This window comes from Ptychodera flava, chromosome 8, assembly GCF_041260155.1.
Source record: "Ptychodera flava strain L36383 chromosome 8, AS_Pfla_20210202, whole genome shotgun sequence".
Classification (NCBI taxonomy): Eukaryota; Metazoa; Hemichordata; class Enteropneusta; family Ptychoderidae; genus Ptychodera; species Ptychodera flava.
Genome location: NC_091935.1, coordinates 28,133,318 through 28,153,072, shown reverse-complemented (window position 1 = coordinate 28,153,072; position 19,755 = coordinate 28,133,318). Strand labels below are relative to the sequence as shown.

Here is a 19,755-nt window from a genome sequence, read left to right as displayed (position 1 = left end):
TGCATTACGAGGATCATATGAACTCACGCATTCAAAAAGTGGTTTCTAACACAATGAAGTAAATGCCAAGGACCAGATAATAGCCAATCAAATCACTGGTACTGGCCACACCTCTAAAGGCCAGGTTGTCGTACAGACTGTCTGTTGTCGATGGTCCACGCTGCTGATAATTCCGCAATTGCGCAGTACGTTTTGAAGCGATGTTCGTACAAGTAGCTGCAGTTAGACACTTACGAGCAAGTAGTTCCCTACGTCGGGAAGGCGCCACACCTTCAACTGGGTAACAGGACTATAGGTGTATCTTCAGCAGTTTTGCAAGCGAACACTGCGGAAAATATGAAGCAAAAATCTGCACGTGCTATTCGTCTGATTATGTTTGCTTTCCTTCTTCGACAAGCAGGTATGTAACAACCTACTTCAAAATGAACCATGCGTCATCCACTTATACTGGCATTGAAGAGGCCTACTCTATATACTAGGAAGTTGAAGATTAGTTTGACATCGTGTGTTTTCAATAATAGATGTAAGCAGCCATAAAAAGGAATCACTCGATAAAAGGGAATTCAGTTTATTGTACATCATTTACATGTACTGATATTACTGAGGCCTATTATGTGAAACAGGAAGTTGAAGTCTACTTTGACATCGTTTGTTTTCAATAAAAGATGTAATCAGCAGTAAACAGGAATCACTTGATAAAAGGGAGTTTATTTTAAAACATTTTACACGTACCGGGATTACTGAGGCCTATTCTATGAAATAGGAATTTGAAGACTTGTTTGACATCTTTTGGTTTTAATCGAAGATGTAAGTCGGTAAGTAATCACTTAATGAAAGGGAATTGACGTAAAGACATTACACTGTCATTACTAAGGCCTACTCTATGAAGAAAAGGAAGGCAATGGGCTGGGGTCAGAGCGAGGCCATGCTTAGCATGCGCATGCGCATGTAGTTTGTTAGCGCTGTTTTGTTATTTCGACACAGCGATAACTCTTGCATTTTCCCTCTCTTATGTTTCGTAATTTCAATAGTTGTGTGTTGATTTTGACATCATTGTTGACTTCGAGCACTGAGGAGAACGTACGCTTATACTTTGATCGATTTATGTAGGCAGTAGGTGCATGTCAGACTGAGACAACGAATCGTGGATTCGTAACATAATTATACATGATATGAGTATGAATTTTAGAGCTGTCACCGCAATGTTGCTTGTTTCACTGTTGTTACCTGTAAATATTTCCGCCAAAAGACCATCAGAAATCGCGCACCGGCATGCATGTAATTGTCAACATCACAATGCTTGAATTAATAGAATCTAATGAATACATCGACTGCATTATGTGCAAGTCACTCCATATCATATCAATACATTTTAGTATCGCGACGTTCTTGCCGCCCGAAACAAGAATTTTTACAGTTTACGTGAAAGTTGTTCAAAAAATTCTACTGTGGACAAAAATACAAGCTTTGTTGTGCGACTCTCGTGAATAGCCGCATATTTATATTTTGTACCCTCACTGTATCAGAAAATCAGAAGGAAACGAACCAGTCAGAGTTCATGTAGTCCTAACTGTGGTCAGGATGATATTTAGGGACCAAAGCCCCATGGGGCTTGGCCCCTATTGTATTTACTCAGGATCGCTTCTTCCTGTTTTTCCTCTTCTTCCTCCATGAATTCTTTGCAGAGCTAGATCTCCGAAACCGTTGCGCGCAGGCTTTTCAAACTTGCAAGGCTTATTGGTCATACTGAGTAGTGGTGCACCTGACCCTTCATATTTTGATTGGTCACATGACCTGGCTGTTATTATTAATTACAATTTTTGATTACACCTAATTTGCATAAAAATTCAAAAATCAAAATCTGATAAGATACTTTTTAGACCATACTACCTAGATGCTACATACCAAATTTGAAGTATTGACCATGCCGTTTTTTGAGAAGATTTTTAAAGTATTATTTTTCTGATTTTCAATAACCTTTGACCTCCCCTATACCTGAGCAGTTAAGCTATGGCAATGACATATTCTGGCATATGTAAGGAGTCCAAGAAGTCTAGTGACTACTGAACATTGACCACATAAAAATGGTGAGGATGAACTTGACCTATGACTGTGCCATGTTGTTGCACCTTATTAATTATATACATTTTTAATTCCAGCCTTCCAAATAGATCTAGAGTTCTGATTTTGGTACACAGGGACAAGTATCTGTATAAAGGTTTTTTAACAAAATGTCACATGACCAGCACATGCTATACCTCATTAAGTATGCACATATCTAATTCTGGGCGAACAAATAGAGCTGGAGGTCTGATTTTTGGTACATAGGAATAACTATGGGAACAAAGATTTATGACAAAAAGTCGGGTGACATCGATGACCTTTGACCTCAAATTTACTTTCATGCCTATAAAGCAGTAGCAACAACAGCTATAAAGTTTATATTTTGTTGTGTAGTAGACCTTATAGTGCCACATCACGTGCCTAATTAATTATGAACATATCTAATTCTAGGCTAGCCAATAGAGCTAAAGGTCTGATTTTTGCTAAATAGGCATATCTATGGAAGCAAAGATTTTTGACAAAATGTCACATGACTTCAATGACCTTGACCACTAATTTACTTCTATGCTGATAATTCATTAGCCACAGCAGCTTTGAAGTTCATATTTGGTAGCATGGTACACCTCATAATGCCATATTAAGTGGCTAGTTAATTATGCACATATGTAATATTTCTGGGCTAGGCAATAGAGCTGGAGCTCTGATTTTGGTACACAGGGATTACTATGAGAGCAAAGATTTTTGACAAAATGTCACATGACCTCGTTGACCTTTGACCTTAATTTACTTCTATGCCTCATAATCAGTAGCCACAAGGACTACTATCTTCATTTTTGGTGTGATGGTAGACCATATAGTGCCACATCCTCTACCTCATTAATTATGCACACATATAATTTTGAGCTAACCAATAAACCCAGTGGTCAGATTTTTGGTTGATATGTAACAATAGGAGCAAACGTTTTGTTGCGAAAAACACGTGTAACTGAGATGACCTTCGCTCTCTCTGATTACATAAATTTTGCCTTCATTTTCCCACTTAAGATTGCTTTGGCCCCGGCATTGCTGCTTGCAGCTATAGTATTATTTATTGTCAATGTTTGCATTTGTCTCTTGGCACGCACCAGATACTTATGACTGTCACTCAACATTTCCATATCATTTTATTCATAGTCTATGATATTTAGTTTGTTTTTCAGCAAATTGTATGTCGTTCCTTGTATTACGTAATTCAAAATTCAATTTGGTTTTTGCCTATGTTTCTTGCTTATGACTAGTTTCATAGATTAAGATGCACTGTTGATTTATAATTGAATGAACATTTTAGTCCCCGGGGACACCTTGCGGAGAGACTTATAGGTTTAGTCATGTCCGCGCGTCCGTACCTGTGTGCGTACGTGCGTCCGTCCACGCAGATATCTCAGAGATGCCTGGAACCATTTCATTCAAACTTGGTACGAGGATTACTCCTTATGCCATACATACTTTGGTCGCTTTGTTTTGTGATACGATCCAATATGGCCGCCGTTCGGCTATTTTGTTGCGATGTACGGAGCCACAACCGATTTTTTTCAAGTTAGTACAAGGACATTGACCTATGTCATACATACGCATGTGCATTTGTTTTACGATACGATCCAATATGGCTTGATGGCGGCCATTTTGTGACGGATTTTTACATGTCTAGAGCCATTACCCAGGCACGTCTCAACCGATTTTATTCAAAGTAGGTACAAGAACATTGACCTATGTCATACATGTGCAAGTCGATTTGTTTTATGATAAGATTGAATATTTCTGCATGGCAGCCATTTTGTTACGATTTTTTTATGTCTGGCACCATAACTTAGACTATTCAAAGTTGGTAGAAGGACATTGACTTATGCCATACATATGTACATTGAATTTTTTCACGACATGATCCAATATGGTCAAAGGTGGTCATTTCGTTACAATTTTTTCATGTCCAGAGCCACAACTCAGGCATGTCTCAACTGATTTTATTTAAAGGTGGTACAAGGACATTAACCTATGTCAAACATACGCAATTGGATTTGTTTCACGATACTATTCAACATGGCTTCATGGCGGCCATTTTGTTACTTTTATTTTCATGTCTCAACCGATTTTATTCAAAGTTGGCACAAGGACATTGACTTATGTCACACATATGCACGTTGATTTTTTTACGGTTAGATCAAATACATTGGCTGCGTGGCGGCCATTATGTTACGATTTTTTCATGTCCGCAGCCATGTATCAAGGGATTTTATTTAAAGTTGGTACAAGGACATTCACCTATGTCATATAATGCATGTATATTGGTTTCAGAATCTAATGCAAAATGGCCGTCTGGTATCCATTTTGTTACGATTTTTTGATGTACAGATCCATAACTCATACATATTTCCACCGATTTCATTCAGAGCTGGTATAAGGCCATTTTCGTAATCAGGCTGATATGTGAAGAAATACTTTATCAAATTTCATTAAACTTGGTACAGATGTTAAGCTCATATTGCTTTAACTGTGAATAATGACATTTAGTAGTGTCATGTTAATTGTGTTCAGTTTATACAACTGCAATCTTGTTGTACTCCCTACAGCATGTTGAGCTGTCCAGAATTTAGCTTGCCAACACGGCCTGTATACATGTGCCAAACATTTGTATCATTGACAAATGACTTTTAGTCTTGACTCTATTTAAAATGTAACCAATATTTATATATACAGGCTTTGTTGGTATCACATCTGTGATTTCACTCATTTTTAATTTAATAGAGAAAAAGTAACTTTCATATGTTGTCAGACGGCTTCTACACGTATGATTGAGTGAATGTGTTTTGTGCATTCACTACACTTACACAATAATTATAGGATTGTTCGGAGGTTGCGCGATGTTATATTGCTGGAGATATAGACTCTATAAATCTTCATACGTTTGGATGGAGATGATGAATTCAAGAACCTTTTGCTGGTCTTGTGCGGTCTTGTGTGGATCGTGGGTGAAATTGGTTTGAAAAATTGGCGATTGTTATTTCCGTACAAGAAGGCTTAGAATTGTATGAGTGTTTGTACAGGCTGTCTGACACTGAAATAGTTTAGTAGAATTTCAACTAAGTTCAGATTGACGTTTAGAGGTAAATACCACCTATTTGAGCGAACTATCGCGACCAGGTTAAGAGGTCTCGGTTGAACAAAAGTGAGGGACATTTTAATTGTCGAATTAGGCACAGATTTACATGCCGTTTGACAATATATTGTCCTATAGTTACACCTGGCACAACTTAAACAAATTTTGTCAACTCTCAGGTGTGACATTGACAAACTGAATATCGTGTGTTTCAGCATGCTGTAGAGATACGGCCAGAAACTGGAATTCATACATTGCACAGAGGTATATAGGACATTTATCAACAGCTGCAGCTTCTGCCCCTTCTGCTTCTTTGTATACTTATTACAGACATTAGAACCATTGGATGACATCAAAATGTTGGGACTCAAAATATTATCAGGCCCCACTATAGGCAGAGCAAAACTTGCAAGTCCCCCAACAGTCAAGAATTTTCGAATCCCCTGAATTCCTCCGGCCCCTCACCAGTTTTGTGAACGCAGCCTAACGTTTCCGCAATGAGTAGCTATGTTATGAAAATGGGCTTATAGACTAATTACCTCTTTATAAATTTTCAATGAAAAATATAAAAAAGGTGTTCTCTTCTCATTTTACATATAAATGTGAGGTTAAAGGAAAATCGTTAACGTTGGACGCGTTTTACCAAGCTGTCCAAGGGAAAGCGAGTACGAGATGTGCTAGTTTACTGCCATTATACTGGCACTACTGAGACCTGCTCTATAAAAAAAGGAAGTTGAAAATTTGTATTATTGTTTCACATCATTTCCTTTCAATAGAATGTTGATTGCTCTACAAAAAGAAGTTGAAAACTGTGTATTATTAATTCACATTATTTACTTTCAATAGAATGTTGAACGTGCCAAATAGATATATGTTTTGGCGCCCGGGGTTTGGATTTGCGTCTTTACATAAAATAGATAAGCTTGCTACAGAGGTACGTATTGAGCCGTATCAAATGACGCGCATCGAAAGACCATTGGATGCATAATCACCCTGTAGGTCAATCTCTGGACAGAGATCATAGCGCAGCGTGGATAGTTAATACGTACCTAGGGAGTCTCACCTTTGGTGACAGGACGCAGGGTTTTGTTTAGTCTCGGTTTACCCAGACTGCAGTGGGGCTCTACTTCCGCCCGCCCACGCAGAAACCAGGAAGTGGACCAAACATCTCATCAACAACCTATTCACAATAAGACAATGCGCACTTCCCGTCTGTAGCATAGATACTGACGAAATGTACATCACAGTTTTGGTAAAGGACTGTTTATTCTAGTCAAGAGAATGATCAGAAAATAGCGGTGCGGGAGGATTATGTCACGAGTATCCACGAGTTCCATGCCCTCCCCACGAATGGATGTTTGGCATAGGATGATATCCACCTGATCTCTAGCTTTTTCCTAATGGTCAGGCTGAGAAATGTCTTATATATACTTGCTATTTAAGCTCACGTGTTCACACACGTGGGTTAATGTGGCAGCGATGACTGTCTGTTTGCCTGTCTGTCAGTGTGTCTGTGTGTCTGTCTGTCTGTTGGCTCGATATCTCAAAAAGGCTGATCAGATCCAAATAAAATCTGGTACATAGATGCAGTTTGCAAATGGCAAGAACTGATTAGTTTTTGGTGGGTGTTGCTTGCATACTTTTTGCTAATTTGCATAATTAATGATTTTGAAAAAACGCATATACATTGAGAACGACTACACACATTTAATAGGATTTGCTACAAATGTTGATCACACAAGGATATTTCAGCTGTGAAAGATATTAAGGGGTGACATGAAAGATAATTGCTAATTTGCATATTTAATGAAACTTTCCTAATTAAGGATATATATCTTGATTGACTTGATAAAGTTGATGAAACTTGCTATGTACATTAAAGGTACTGTGATACAACATTATTGAAAGTCATTAAGAATTTTTACTTCAGCCAATTCCTAATTTGCATATTTAATAAAGTTTCCTACTTAGGGATATATACCTGGATTTGATAAAAGTTAGCGATACATGCTATGTACATTGATGATACTAGGTTCAAACAATATTGAAAGTCACTTCTTATTTTCATGTTAGCTAATATATAATTTGCATATCTAATCAGCTTTCACACTTTGGCACATACAGCTTGAAGGACTGGACCAAAAGCAATTTCACTAGCTATATAAAGTGGTGATACAATGAAAGCAGTCAAAGAAATGTAGTATTTTTACTTCAGCTAATTACATATTTGTGTACTTAATGAACTTTTGAATTAATCTGTGGTGAATGATGTTCACGATGTCGATCATAACACTTTCAATGAAGTTGCAAACATGTGGCAAAAGTCTGAATATACTGCAATATAATGAAACACGTGAGAATTTTTGTTTATATCTGGTTATATATTTTACACTTTTGCACTCAGTTGCAACCCTTGTGTCTACGGACGAATATATTCCATCTGGACATCCTAAGAAGGTCGAGTGATAATTGTTTTAATAATCACTTATGTCATCAACAAGCCCTGCCTTTCTAGAACAGCTCAGAAATGTTTTGATAATCTTTAGTCTTGAACATCTTCTACATTCTTTCAGTGCTTATGCAACTGAAGTAACAGTCTTAGGCATCCATTACAATATGTAGTCTTTGAAACAATATTAAGTTGTACATTTTCTAGACAAAAGATAGAATAGACCTGGTCTTGAGATCGAAGTGTTAATAGATATTGAGTTGTCTCTGCTGCAATGCCAGAATGCCAGAAATGCCAGACCGGTACCTCCCGACTTATCAGGCGTGAAGTAGCAGCGTGAAAAATTAAGTCGTGACAATTATACTAAAATTACGCAGACAGTGTGTGAACGTACTTATCGCTCGAGTCAATATTCTTAATTTGGGATACTCACAAAGTTAACATTCTCTTATATTCTCAATTCATACGTACAGGGTTGTCACCGTCATCCGTTGTAATATATGCAGAAATTTGCGCTTGTTTTCCGATGGCTGAGAAAACTTTCGCAAATATCCATAAGCCTGCAATTCTAGAAAGGTGTAATCCACAACTGATGACGCTCACCCTGAGCCAAATACCGTGTATACACTCAACCTAGGGTATCAAGGAAACAATTGTCTATGACAAGTAAAACACATTTGTAAATAAATACTATTATTGGCTTTCTATAAACCTTTTGACTTTTAGGCAACACTTAAATTTATTTGTCAATTTTAATAGCTGTCACCGTTCGGCAAATGTCAAGTTACATTCGAAATTTCTGAACGTTACTTAGGAAGAATTGTTGCCTAATAGAGTTAATTCTCTAATTCCAAAATTAAATTTTCGATTTATCCACGATAAAATGTTTACAGCGCACAAATCGTTTCCGCCAAGGAGGGACATAACTCAGAAACAATTTGACTTTTCTTCATTCCTTGGAATACAGTCTGCGACTGGACAAATTGGTACAATCTGCCTGACGATAAACCTGACGGAGACGTTGAGAAGATTGAAGATATTCTTGAGTTTTATCCCAATCAGCTGTGCGACAACCCCACAGCTATCGACGCAGTCACTTTACAAGGTGATTCAGCCAAGAGCACGCAAGATATATTTCGTCAGTTTAATGCCACTGGTCTTGTATGTATGGACGAAGATCAAATAAACAGAGCGTGTAATGATTATAAAGTTCGCTTCTGCTGCCCAGGTATGCACGCATTAGTGCTTAAACAGGTATCCAATTAAGCAGTAAACAACACCTAGCGACCGTATAGATTTTGACTAGGTCAAGGCTGTGTGTGCACGAGCGGTAGCGAGTACATATATTGTGTGAACTAAGGCAACACAATTGGAACTAATTTGGGAGAATACTAGTGGGATATTGTAGTGTAGGATGTAGGTTTAATGAGTAAATTTAAGCTCATCTACTTTTCTTTTATCTTTGGAATTGACCTTTTGAATGGGTAATTAGTAAATTTGAATGAGATCGTTTTCTCCGAAATTAGTTCCAATTGTGTTAAGTCTGGACAAAATCAAGTTACGAAGTTGGTTTATTGCTGTTGTATCACAGTATGAAATTGAAATTTTGACTTACAACGTATGAAAGGAAATTATTCTATAGCTAAGAGCTCATCTCAGCTCCAAGGGTGCTATATTGTTAGTATAGCACGGTACTTTTCACGTCTCGACCAATCAGATCGTATTATTTGCGGCATCAAGAAGCCAGTATGATATAATCAGGGATATACCGAAGACAGGAGCACATTGTACATCTGTCCGTTTAGTTTTCCATGTTGTTTGTTGAAACATACTGAGACAGATTTTTGATTTTCATTTCCTCAGTATTGCACAACCCGAGGTGCTCTCGTAGTTTAGGAATAGAAATGAGGCCGAGTGCAATTGCACTCCAGCTTTTGTGCTTGGCCAGTTGTTACCGCTGTTAGTGATTTCTCTTCCTATCAAAATTGTGTCTCTTTGCAATCACTGATGACATTTGCTCATTTCAGGATCACACGGCGCACTAACCTGCAAGAGTGAAGATGTATTGAATCAGTATCCTGTCACAGCAAATAGCAGTATTAATATACCGGAGGTAGGGCTATGCAAAAAGTAAGACCCCATGTCTCATGTAATAACATGACCGCAAACTGCTAAAACATCCTTGGACGAATGCAGCAAATCATGTACTTGTTTCGTTAAGTAGCGAAGGACTACATTACATTCTTTTCCCCAGGTGTGAACTTTGTTATCTCATATTTGACTTGCTTAAAGGGATAGTCAGCCCTCAAATTCATCAGTCGTATACAGGTTTATACTTGTGGAAGGAAAACGTGACCATTACTTTTTGCACAGAAAGTGCGATTTGTTGAAGTTATACACAAAAATCAACATTAAAATCAGGCAACATAGAGTCTTTACTACCCGATGTGGGCGGCCACATATCTACTTCCCTGCAGAGTATGCCGGGAGAAATACCCGGATGATGACGTAACATTTAGGGCTGTGGTACAATGATTTGGATGTCTGATCTAGGGAGTCTCGTCAGCAACTGAGATAAAAACACAGACAAAAGTCTGGGATATAAATATAACTGCCTATAAGTATTACAGATGTACCAATGATCGTGAGCGAGATTTCTATAAGGCATTCTGCTTGTTTCTAAGCCCAAAGAAAAAACGTATCGACTATGCAAATTGTGACTGGTAAACATTGGCAATGACATATATTTTCAAAACTATGAGTACAGTTCAATTTTGTAGGTGTGCATTATGTTTACATATTAGGACACCGGCGTAGGCGTTCCGATTTTCAATATCTCCGATTTTTCTATCGATGGCTTTGTCATGGATATTTCATCTGTGGAGATAGTCTACGGAAACACGGTAAGAGAGTTTCTTCTTAAAGATTTTACATAGTGATATCATTCACAGGATATTAGACCTGACATTCTGTGTATATATATAATATATATATATATATCATATATATATCATATATATATATATAATATCTAACTATATACATATATATATATATATAATATCTACTCTAAAACATTACATTTCCACTACAATTTGTTTCGTATAGGCTGCAGAGCCGCCTACACTCATCGGTGGCTGTGATCGACTGTGATTTAGCTCTACTCTAGTATGAGCACTCTACTCCAGCTGATCTTGAACTAAACAAGTATATATATATATATATATATATATATATATATATATATATATATATATATATATATATATATATAACAGCATAGATTTGACATACAAACGCTCTAAGTTGTTTTCAACATGTTTCGAGCAAAACAAATATTTTTTTATAAAACTTTAACCACATCGATAAATAGAATGGTGCGTCCCAAACACATAAATGACAGTGTTGCTAAAGATCATATCACTTCTGTCTGAAGATTGGAGGATGCACGAAACTTAATTGACAGATATTATTACTTTGTACTTGAAGTAATTTGTGTTATTATTTTTATTATTTATAACGCCGTGCTTTCCGCATCGACCACTGTAATTTTCCACGAGGACATCTGTATACTTCGATTTGTTTCGTATAGGCTGCAGAGCCGCCTACACTCATCGGGTGGCTGTGATCGACTGTGATTTAGCTCTACTCTAGTATTGAGCACTCTACTCCAGCTGATCTTGAACTAAACAAGTATATATATATATATATATATATATATATATATATATATATATATATATATATATATATATATATATATATATATATAAAGGAGCGGAAGTTAAAACGAATGACAACTCTACAGCCTTTTTTGAAGGCTCAGAAAAATTCAATTTTGCATTTCGTCATGCATTTTGTATATGAATTCAAGTATCCTCTGACTTGTTGATGTTGTTTTAATTTGTGATACAGTTCAACCGCTTCGGTGTGACTGAAGACGATAGTCAAGTTATTGTTGCTGCTTTTCTGACGACGAATATAACATCACATTTTAATCTCACCATACATATCTATATGACTGTAAGTTGAATTAGCCTATACACCTTATTACTTTGTCTTTAACGATACTCAACGATCGATAGCGAATTCAGCATAGAAAATATCCAAAGCGAAACGCTTTGATTAATTTTACCTGTTATAAATAAATGTTCGGAGTGGAATTCTTGACGCGGGTCAATTCGAGGTTATAAAGTTTTTGGATGAGAGAACATGACAGACACCGCAAAGAAAAAGCAAACGAGAAAGCACGCCACAGTACTTTGCACCTTTGAAGGGACTAATTGAAACAATCTACTGACTAACTTATTGATCAAAGTTCACATTTTGCCTTGAATATCAAAGGATGGTAATGTGAAAGCATTTGGATTGACGATCCGTGTGGATGATGTCATTAGTTGGCCTCCGTACTATAACACTACATGTGAGACAATTCCGTCTGTAAGTTGGTTTTGTTCTATTCTTCATTCTATACCTTCACTGACGAGCATCGTTCAAAGGGCCAGTTATGCTTACTGTAGATGATTGTTTTCATCATATCTATTTTACATGTTATTTACAAGTTCTTACTCTAGTCCAAAAAGAATGATGAAACACCCATTTTATTTCTTGTAAACATAGCGTCGACATTCCTAAAATGCAATGCCATGTTTCAATTTACACTAGAATTCGATTGTCACCAATAACAACGCAGTTTACGTTATGTACACGCTAAGTTGACAAGCTGAATACTGAATTTATCATCTTGCTTAAGAAAGTAGAACGTAAAACTATGTATGACATAAAAACAAAATAATAGCCATAAATGCCAACTTTGATGATTTCTTTTCACTTTTTTGATTTCATATGTCACTTGCAAGTGACATATGAAATAAAAAATAATGAAAAAATCATCATACATTAGCAATACCGGCTCAGTAACAAGTTAACGTTATTGTTAAATCTGGTGCTTCTAGAATATTTGCACACTTATTTCATACTTTGCCATCTAATAAAATCAAGTACAATTCCATCCATATATTTCATTTTCCCACTTTGAACAACTGGCAGTCTTAGCTACCAACACACTGCCATCACACGCAACGTGGGATATTTGAGTAACAATGCTGATGAAAACACAAATACAATGATGGGAAAGTTACCGAGATGCTTCATTACTTCATTGACAACATATTAATTAAATTTGGTGGCATTATATTTTTGGCCAACTGGGGGCACTCAATCGGGAACCAACTGTGCACCAATTCTTGCTGGTTTGTTGGATGTAAAAGAATTGCAAAGCGTTTCATCGACACACAAAGATGCAGAGACGATCTTTTCAGTATCAACGATACCACTATAACAAATTGTCTTCATCATATTTATCCAGATGAGTTAGAGGTCAAAGAAACAACATAAAGTGTGGATTCGGCTTCATATCTTGATCAGTTTATAAGTCACGAAGGACACCGTCCGGGGGATTTATAGGTTTGGTCATGTTGGTGCGTCAGTGCGTCCGTGTGTCCGTCCGTTCACGCAGATATCTCAAAGATGCCTGGAGCGATTTCATTCAAACTTGGTACAAGAATTACTACTAAAGTCATATATATACATGTGAATTTGTTTTGTGATCCGATCCAATATGGTCGTGTGACGGTCATTTTATTGAAATAGCGGGGACAATGTCATTGAGAATGACTTTTTGACAAAGAGCTCTGTTTCTAGAGCGCCTTAACTAAATTTCATAAGACTTTGTAAAGATGTTCATAAAGAGATCTGACAGCAATCCATGACATATGTCAGTATTGCATATATTAATTGCTAGTAATTAGGTGATGAATTTTTGTAATTAGGGTGGTATGTCTAGAAATGCTACAGAAAATTTGATGAAAATTTGTCCAGATCATATAAGTTTATCAGTCTCATATAAGTTTACACAGACACTTAGCTGTGTCATGACAATTAATTGCTAATTTGCATATTTAATGAACTTTCCTAATTAGTGGACTATGTCCCGAATCACTGCATCAAATTTGATGAAACATGGTACAGATGCTGATCTCGCAGTACTGTAATACTGTGTGAAGACATTAAGCAGTATCATGTCAATTAACTGTTAATTTGCATATTTGATGAAATTTTGTAATTAGTGTGATATGTCTAGAAATAGATTAAATTTGATGAAACGTGGCACAGATGTTGATCTTCTGGTGATGTAATGTCGTCAATTGATATGTAGTAGTATCATATCAATTTACTGCTGATTTGCTGTTTTCGTAATTAGGTTGATATGTCAAGAAATTATTCATCAAATATAATGAAACTTGGTATGGATGTCGAGATCGTATTGCTTTAACATTTGAATGAATACATGTATCAGTGTCATTCAAATAAATTGCTAATTTCCATACTTCAAATTAGTATGATATGTCTAGTAATAATGTATCAAATTTGATGAAACGTGGTACAGATGAAGATCTCTCAGTGGTGTTATGGCATTCAAAGATATGTAGTAGTATCGATTAGTATCAATGAAGTGCTGATTTGCATATCTAATGAATTTTCATAATAAGGCTGATATTGCTGGAAATGGTTCATCAAATTTCATGAAACTTGGTACAGATGTTGGGCTCACATTGCTTTAACACTGAATAAAGACACTATGCAGTGTTATGTTAACTAATATTCAATTTAGATATGTAATGAACTTTCCACATGACAATTATATATCTAGAAACACTTCATCAAAGTTGATGAAACTTTGTACAGATGTTGATTTCACAGTGTTGTAATATAATTCATTGACACTTGGCGGCATCGTTTATGAAATGTGGTACATGTGATAATCTGTCAGTGTTATTATAAAATGTAAAAATATTTAAGCAATAATGTACCCCCTCCCGGCCCATAATGGACCCAAGCAAACTTTGTACTCCATAATGCACTCGGCTTAGCCTCGTACATTATGTCGTGCAAAGTATGCTTTCGTTTGCTTTATAGTTTTGGCAATGCCAGTGAATTTGTCGATGTAGAAAACGAATAAAAAAGGAAATTTAAACTGAGTTTGAAGCCAGTGAGCGTCGTCTGGCATGATCGTCCCTGAATCTGTATACTGCACTGCACTGAACACGCACGTTCAGCACAATTAATGAGCAGCACTTTCACGGTTCAGTTTGGAATTAAAAAAACGATGTATTTTCGAAGGAAATAAAAAGGAATTGCATCCCTATCGTCTATATCGAACTTAAAACATCACATTTCAATATCACGCCATTCAAAAAGCCGACACAGTGAAGTTTCAGACATAAAAAAAACGGAATGTTCATGCCTCGACATCAGCATGCATGATCAGCGAGCTGCATGGTATCAGCTGACCAATACGATTATTATTATGTCGCTAGTACAGCATTCAATTGCAAACGATATCAACAGAGTTCAACAATGTTGTTCAAATATTTACATTTCATGAATAATTATGTATATAAATTTAATTTTCGATGGATTCTGGAGAAGAGCTATTTTATTTCGGCGAACGGAAAAACTCGACGTAAACGGGTGCTTGAAAGGTACAGTTGACAAACATACTGTAGGGTCTCCGTCGCGATGTCGAGAACAAGGCATGGTGAAACCGCAGACAAGAAAAAAAACGATGAATGAAAGTTGTCTCCGATTACAGCCAGTGCATCAGACCTAGGTAGCCGAGATGTTAGATCGACGGAGAGTCCACGGTTGTCATGGTTGTTGGCAGTAGCTGACCCTGGACTGACACTTTGAATGGTTCCGTAGTAATTTCCGTAGACACTTCCGGTCAAAGTTGATGACAGCTGCCGTTGTTAGCCCGTTTATGGCTGTTTCGAGTAGCCTTTCACGCTTGCATCGTTTACATGGCCACTGACATACATCGTATGCCATGTGTCAAACCCAGTATAGGAGTTAGCAAGCATACTGAGTTCTGTTTCACCTATACAGCTACGAAGCGAACCAACGTAGTAAACAACGTAGTAGTAGTACTGTATATCGGACGGGGTCTGCATGGTGAGCGCGAGCCAGACAGAGCAGACGACGAGTGCATGCGGGAGCGGACTAAAAAAAAGGATAAACCGTACAGCAAGACATTAATGAAGTCTAAATTCTCAGATACGCTACAGCGGCTGCTGCGGCATACCGAAGAGTCAAAACCTCCATATAATAAACGATCTTTTCTGCTTACAGTTAAGCTTATAGCCATAGACTTCACCAAGAATAGTGTAGCGATAAAAGTACGTTTCAAGATTTATCGTTCATGTATTACATGGTTTCCCGTACTTTCCCTCCTTTTAAATGCGCAGTCAATTTTTCGTTTTCCAAAAAAACCCAAAAAACTTGTATCGTTATGCTCGCTTTGGGGCTGAATAATGGAATACATTATCAGTAATAATGTGGGGATATGACGTCACAAAATCTACTGGTATTGACAAAGCTATAATATAATTAGCAACATCCTGTCGATTAATTACTAATTTTCTTATTTAGTGACCCTTTGTAATTAGGGTGGTAGCCCACATTTGCTTTACGTTTTCACCACCATGGAACTCTTCTTTAATCACATACGTAATTAATAAACAGGACTCTCTCGTTTCCAAGGACTTATAATCAAAGTACCCATTAACAACTGGGGACTGTGTCATCAACGATGACTTGTTCAAATAAGACAGAATACTCTACAAGCAAAGCTATATGACAAGCGGGATGATTTTGATTTTGAAATTATCAACTGTCAATACTTGTCCAGCAATATTCCATCTGCTCTAGCTGATGGAGTGTATGTTTCACAACTCCAGATACTGTAGAGCTTGCAAATCATAGAACGATTTTCGAATGAGACATGGATCATTGGTTATAAAATTAGTTAGGCAGGGCTTCTCGAAAAGTAGACTTGCAAGATCGTTTTAAAAATTCTATGGTAGATATGGAGACGGTCTCAAAGTACGACATATATATTACGCAAATGATACGTGAGAGCATTCCTTACTTTGACTTACAAAGTGATTCAGTACCTTAACTGAATTACTATAGATTTTGACAGTTTTGGGCCATTCTTGACGGGTGTAGCTTGCTAGCAGGGCGCGCTTACCCATTCCGGACACCTGGTATTACCATGTATGTACGTGGTACAAGATGGCCCCTCTTGAAATTGTCATCTTGGTGTTTATGTGACCTGGTGGTTTTATTACCCTGAATGATTTGGATTATTGGGTTTGTTTTATCGTCATATTGCCAGAACGCATTCGAGCTCAAGATCTGTATGACTGACACAAAAGCTTTCATTTAAAAGATTGTTACTTTTAATGTAATCTTAATCATATTTTTATGATTAAAAATGTAATCCAGTCATTTTATTCCTTTCCTTTTTCTTGCACGAAGATGAAAAATTGGCCGTTTGCCATTGACGTTAACCCAGGCGGCGGTTGGATTTCTGAGCTTCAGTCCAATATTCATAAGTTTAAGGACAAGAGAAATTATTTCGACATGACCAATTGCAAATGTAAGTGCAAATTGTAAATGCTCCTAATGCTTTACATTTGTTTTTGATTTCATATTAACATGTGCGAAAATAATTTTGAAAGTTCCATGAACATTCACTTTAGTTGAGATATCACATTTAAGCATAGAAGAACATATTTCTGACTCTACATATCCACAAGTCTCTTGGCTGCTGTCTATACCTTATGGAGATTCCTTTTTACTTTAATAAGGACATCAGTATTGTCAATTTTTCTTTACTTGCAATTGAGAACTGTAGGGGACGATAGGAAACACTTTCGATTACATTTTCAATTTTTCGTTTTATTACAAGGGCAGTTTCACTATTTTCAAAACGCATTTTGAACAATATGTAATTAAATTTTTGACGAACAAATGCCAGTCAGGACCAGAATTAAAATGCGAAAATCGAACATTCAATACCTGCAGGGTTTATTTAAAAGGCGCACACTTAGTATTTCAATATAATTGGGATTAGACTTTAAAACTGTATTTCACAAGTAAAGCGACAGGGCCGAAAAATACCTGAAAAGTTATAGATAATCGAGCTCTTATCTTGAAGCCTCAAAGTGTTAAAAGTAAAAACCGCCTAAGAATGAACGATGAAATAGATCTAAATATATTAACTCTTGTGTAATTGGTTTGTAAAGTTGTACCAAAATTTACCTGAAATGTTGTACTGGCTTCTTGTAACTGCAGTGAAAATGAAGGACCTGTATACCAACTCATAATAAACGCACTGTACGGTGCATTTCATATACATGGAGTCATATTACTTTTATTTGCATCCCTGAATTACATCGTATCACAGCGGAGCAACAGTCAAGTTGTCCTCTTGTTCTTACCTTTGTAATTGCATTGTTTGAAGTTATTTGGCGCAAAGGTAACCCTAAGCTGCGGGAAAAGAGGTGGTACGTAAACACAAAACTATACCGGAGAAATTTTTCGAAATGTACTCTGATGGAAAGTCATTTAGATATATATACCAACTGGCATTGGCAAGTATCAGCGTGCGCTATCTGCAGCCTCGGAAAGTTTGTCAACATTGGTGAATTGACACGCAAGACGTAGGGTAAACAGTCATATCTACACAATTACAGTGGAAGCCTACTGTGAAAAAACACTATCATCCGTGCCTACTGTGAAAAACATAACCATCCGTCTGTTGTTTGTCACAACTTTACTACAAGTACTGTTGCTGTATAACATTTTGGAAAAACTTAAAACACACAAATTACACAAATGTGATAACATCAAGCTTAATTCATCGTACATTGTTCTGCGGTTTTTACTGTACCAACGAATCTCGTTGTCTTACGAATTCACTCAATCATCATTTTAACAGGTTCTATAGACTGGATTTTCTTGACTGTCACAGAAAAGTATGGCTTCAAGCTGAAAGAATTAGTAATCAAAGCAACAGACAGAACTAGTGGTAACATGGAAAGAATATCCGTAGGAAGTGTGTCTGAACATAATCAAGTAATGTTACACGGCCTGGAGGTGGGTTAGTTTGGGAGGCAATTCCTTGTTTATTGAAACTACAGAGTAATGACATCACTGACTACTTAGCACATCCCTTTCCTAAATACAAAATCAAACGGGGAGTTGAAACCTGGCAACTGAGTGCAATAAACTGAGTGTTGTAACAACTTTCATCCTGGACATGCACGCTGGAAGGGTGGTGGTTAAATGTCCTAATACACACACCTTGTAGCACATGTTGTTGAAAAAAACATCGCAAGGAACGTAAGGTGGACTCCAAACATTTCATAGTAATGAGAAAAGTATAATCGTTGTAGGTTATTCAGGTTTAATTATCCTTTTTTCCAACTTTCCTACTTTTACAGTGGAATCACCCATTCGCAAAGCGATGGATAAAAACGCTATCATACATGAAGAATGAACAAGATCGTAAGGACTTTATCTCGAATCACGCGATTATACATGTGGAATTCAAGGGGATTGATACGCACAAAGACTGGAAATATGATTTTTCAATCGAAGATTCTTCTTTTTCGTTCAAGTCTGTGGAACTAGCCGTAGTCGGTATGTATTCCTTAACTTATGCATCAAAAATGTTCAAGCAGACATATTTTCGCATGTGAGTATTGTGACGATATCGACTTCGCTTGTGTCACTGACGCTGCACGCACAATCATCGTTTTTTGTCAATGCAATTGCTATAAACCTTACCGTTAGCCACATGATTTTTATGGCTCTAGGTTGTCCAAGTGGGAAGTACGGATCTTCATGTAAACAAGGTCATAAGGACTTTTTATCTCGTACAACGCAATTATATATGTGGAACTTACAGGGATTGATACGCACAAAGACTAGAAATGTGAATTTCAATTGAAGAACACATCGGAAATCCTCCTTTTTCGTGAAATTCTGTGTAACTAGCTGTAGTCGGACGTCTGTATTTTCTCCTTGCTTTGTGCATCAAAATTGTATCACCACATAAACTTTCGTATGTGAGTATTGAGAAGATATCGATTTACGCCGCGCTGCACGCTAATTCATCGATGGTGTTGCAATTCATTTTCACTTTATCGTATCATTTTTATTGCTCTAGGTATAATTTTTATTGCTCTAGGTTGTCCAA

At 36.9% G+C, this 19,755-nt stretch overlaps 1 protein-coding gene across 1 annotated transcript; it reads left to right on the top strand.

Annotated features, from left to right (window-relative positions):
• Positions 1-168: 168 nt before the first annotated feature.
• Positions 169-19,487, top strand: LOC139138061 (uncharacterized). Its single transcript, XM_070706284.1, has 10 exons — positions 169-400; positions 8,614-8,874; positions 9,674-9,759; positions 10,451-10,549; positions 11,562-11,669; positions 11,991-12,086; positions 17,028-17,148; positions 18,493-18,650; positions 18,998-19,196; positions 19,465-19,487. Exons 1-10 carry the CDS (start codon positions 337-339, stop codon positions 19,485-19,487), a joined length of 1,215 nt encoding a protein of 404 aa, XP_070562385.1. The 5' UTR covers positions 169-336.
• Positions 19,488-19,755: the final 268 nt, after the last annotated feature.

Excerpts from the sequence above, each read along its gene's own strand:
- LOC139138061 (XM_070706284.1), top strand. The coding sequence starts at position 337 with ATGAAGCAAAAATCTGCACGTGCTATTCGTCTGATTATGTTTGCTTTC. Across the intron at positions 401-8,613 it reads TTTCCTTCTTCGACAAGCAG|TCTGCGACTGGACAAATTGG; the intron begins GTATGTAACAAC and ends CTTGGAATACAG. Across the intron at positions 18,651-18,997 it reads TAATGTTACACGGCCTGGAG|TGGAATCACCCATTCGCAAA; the intron begins GTGGGTTAGTTT and ends CTACTTTTACAG.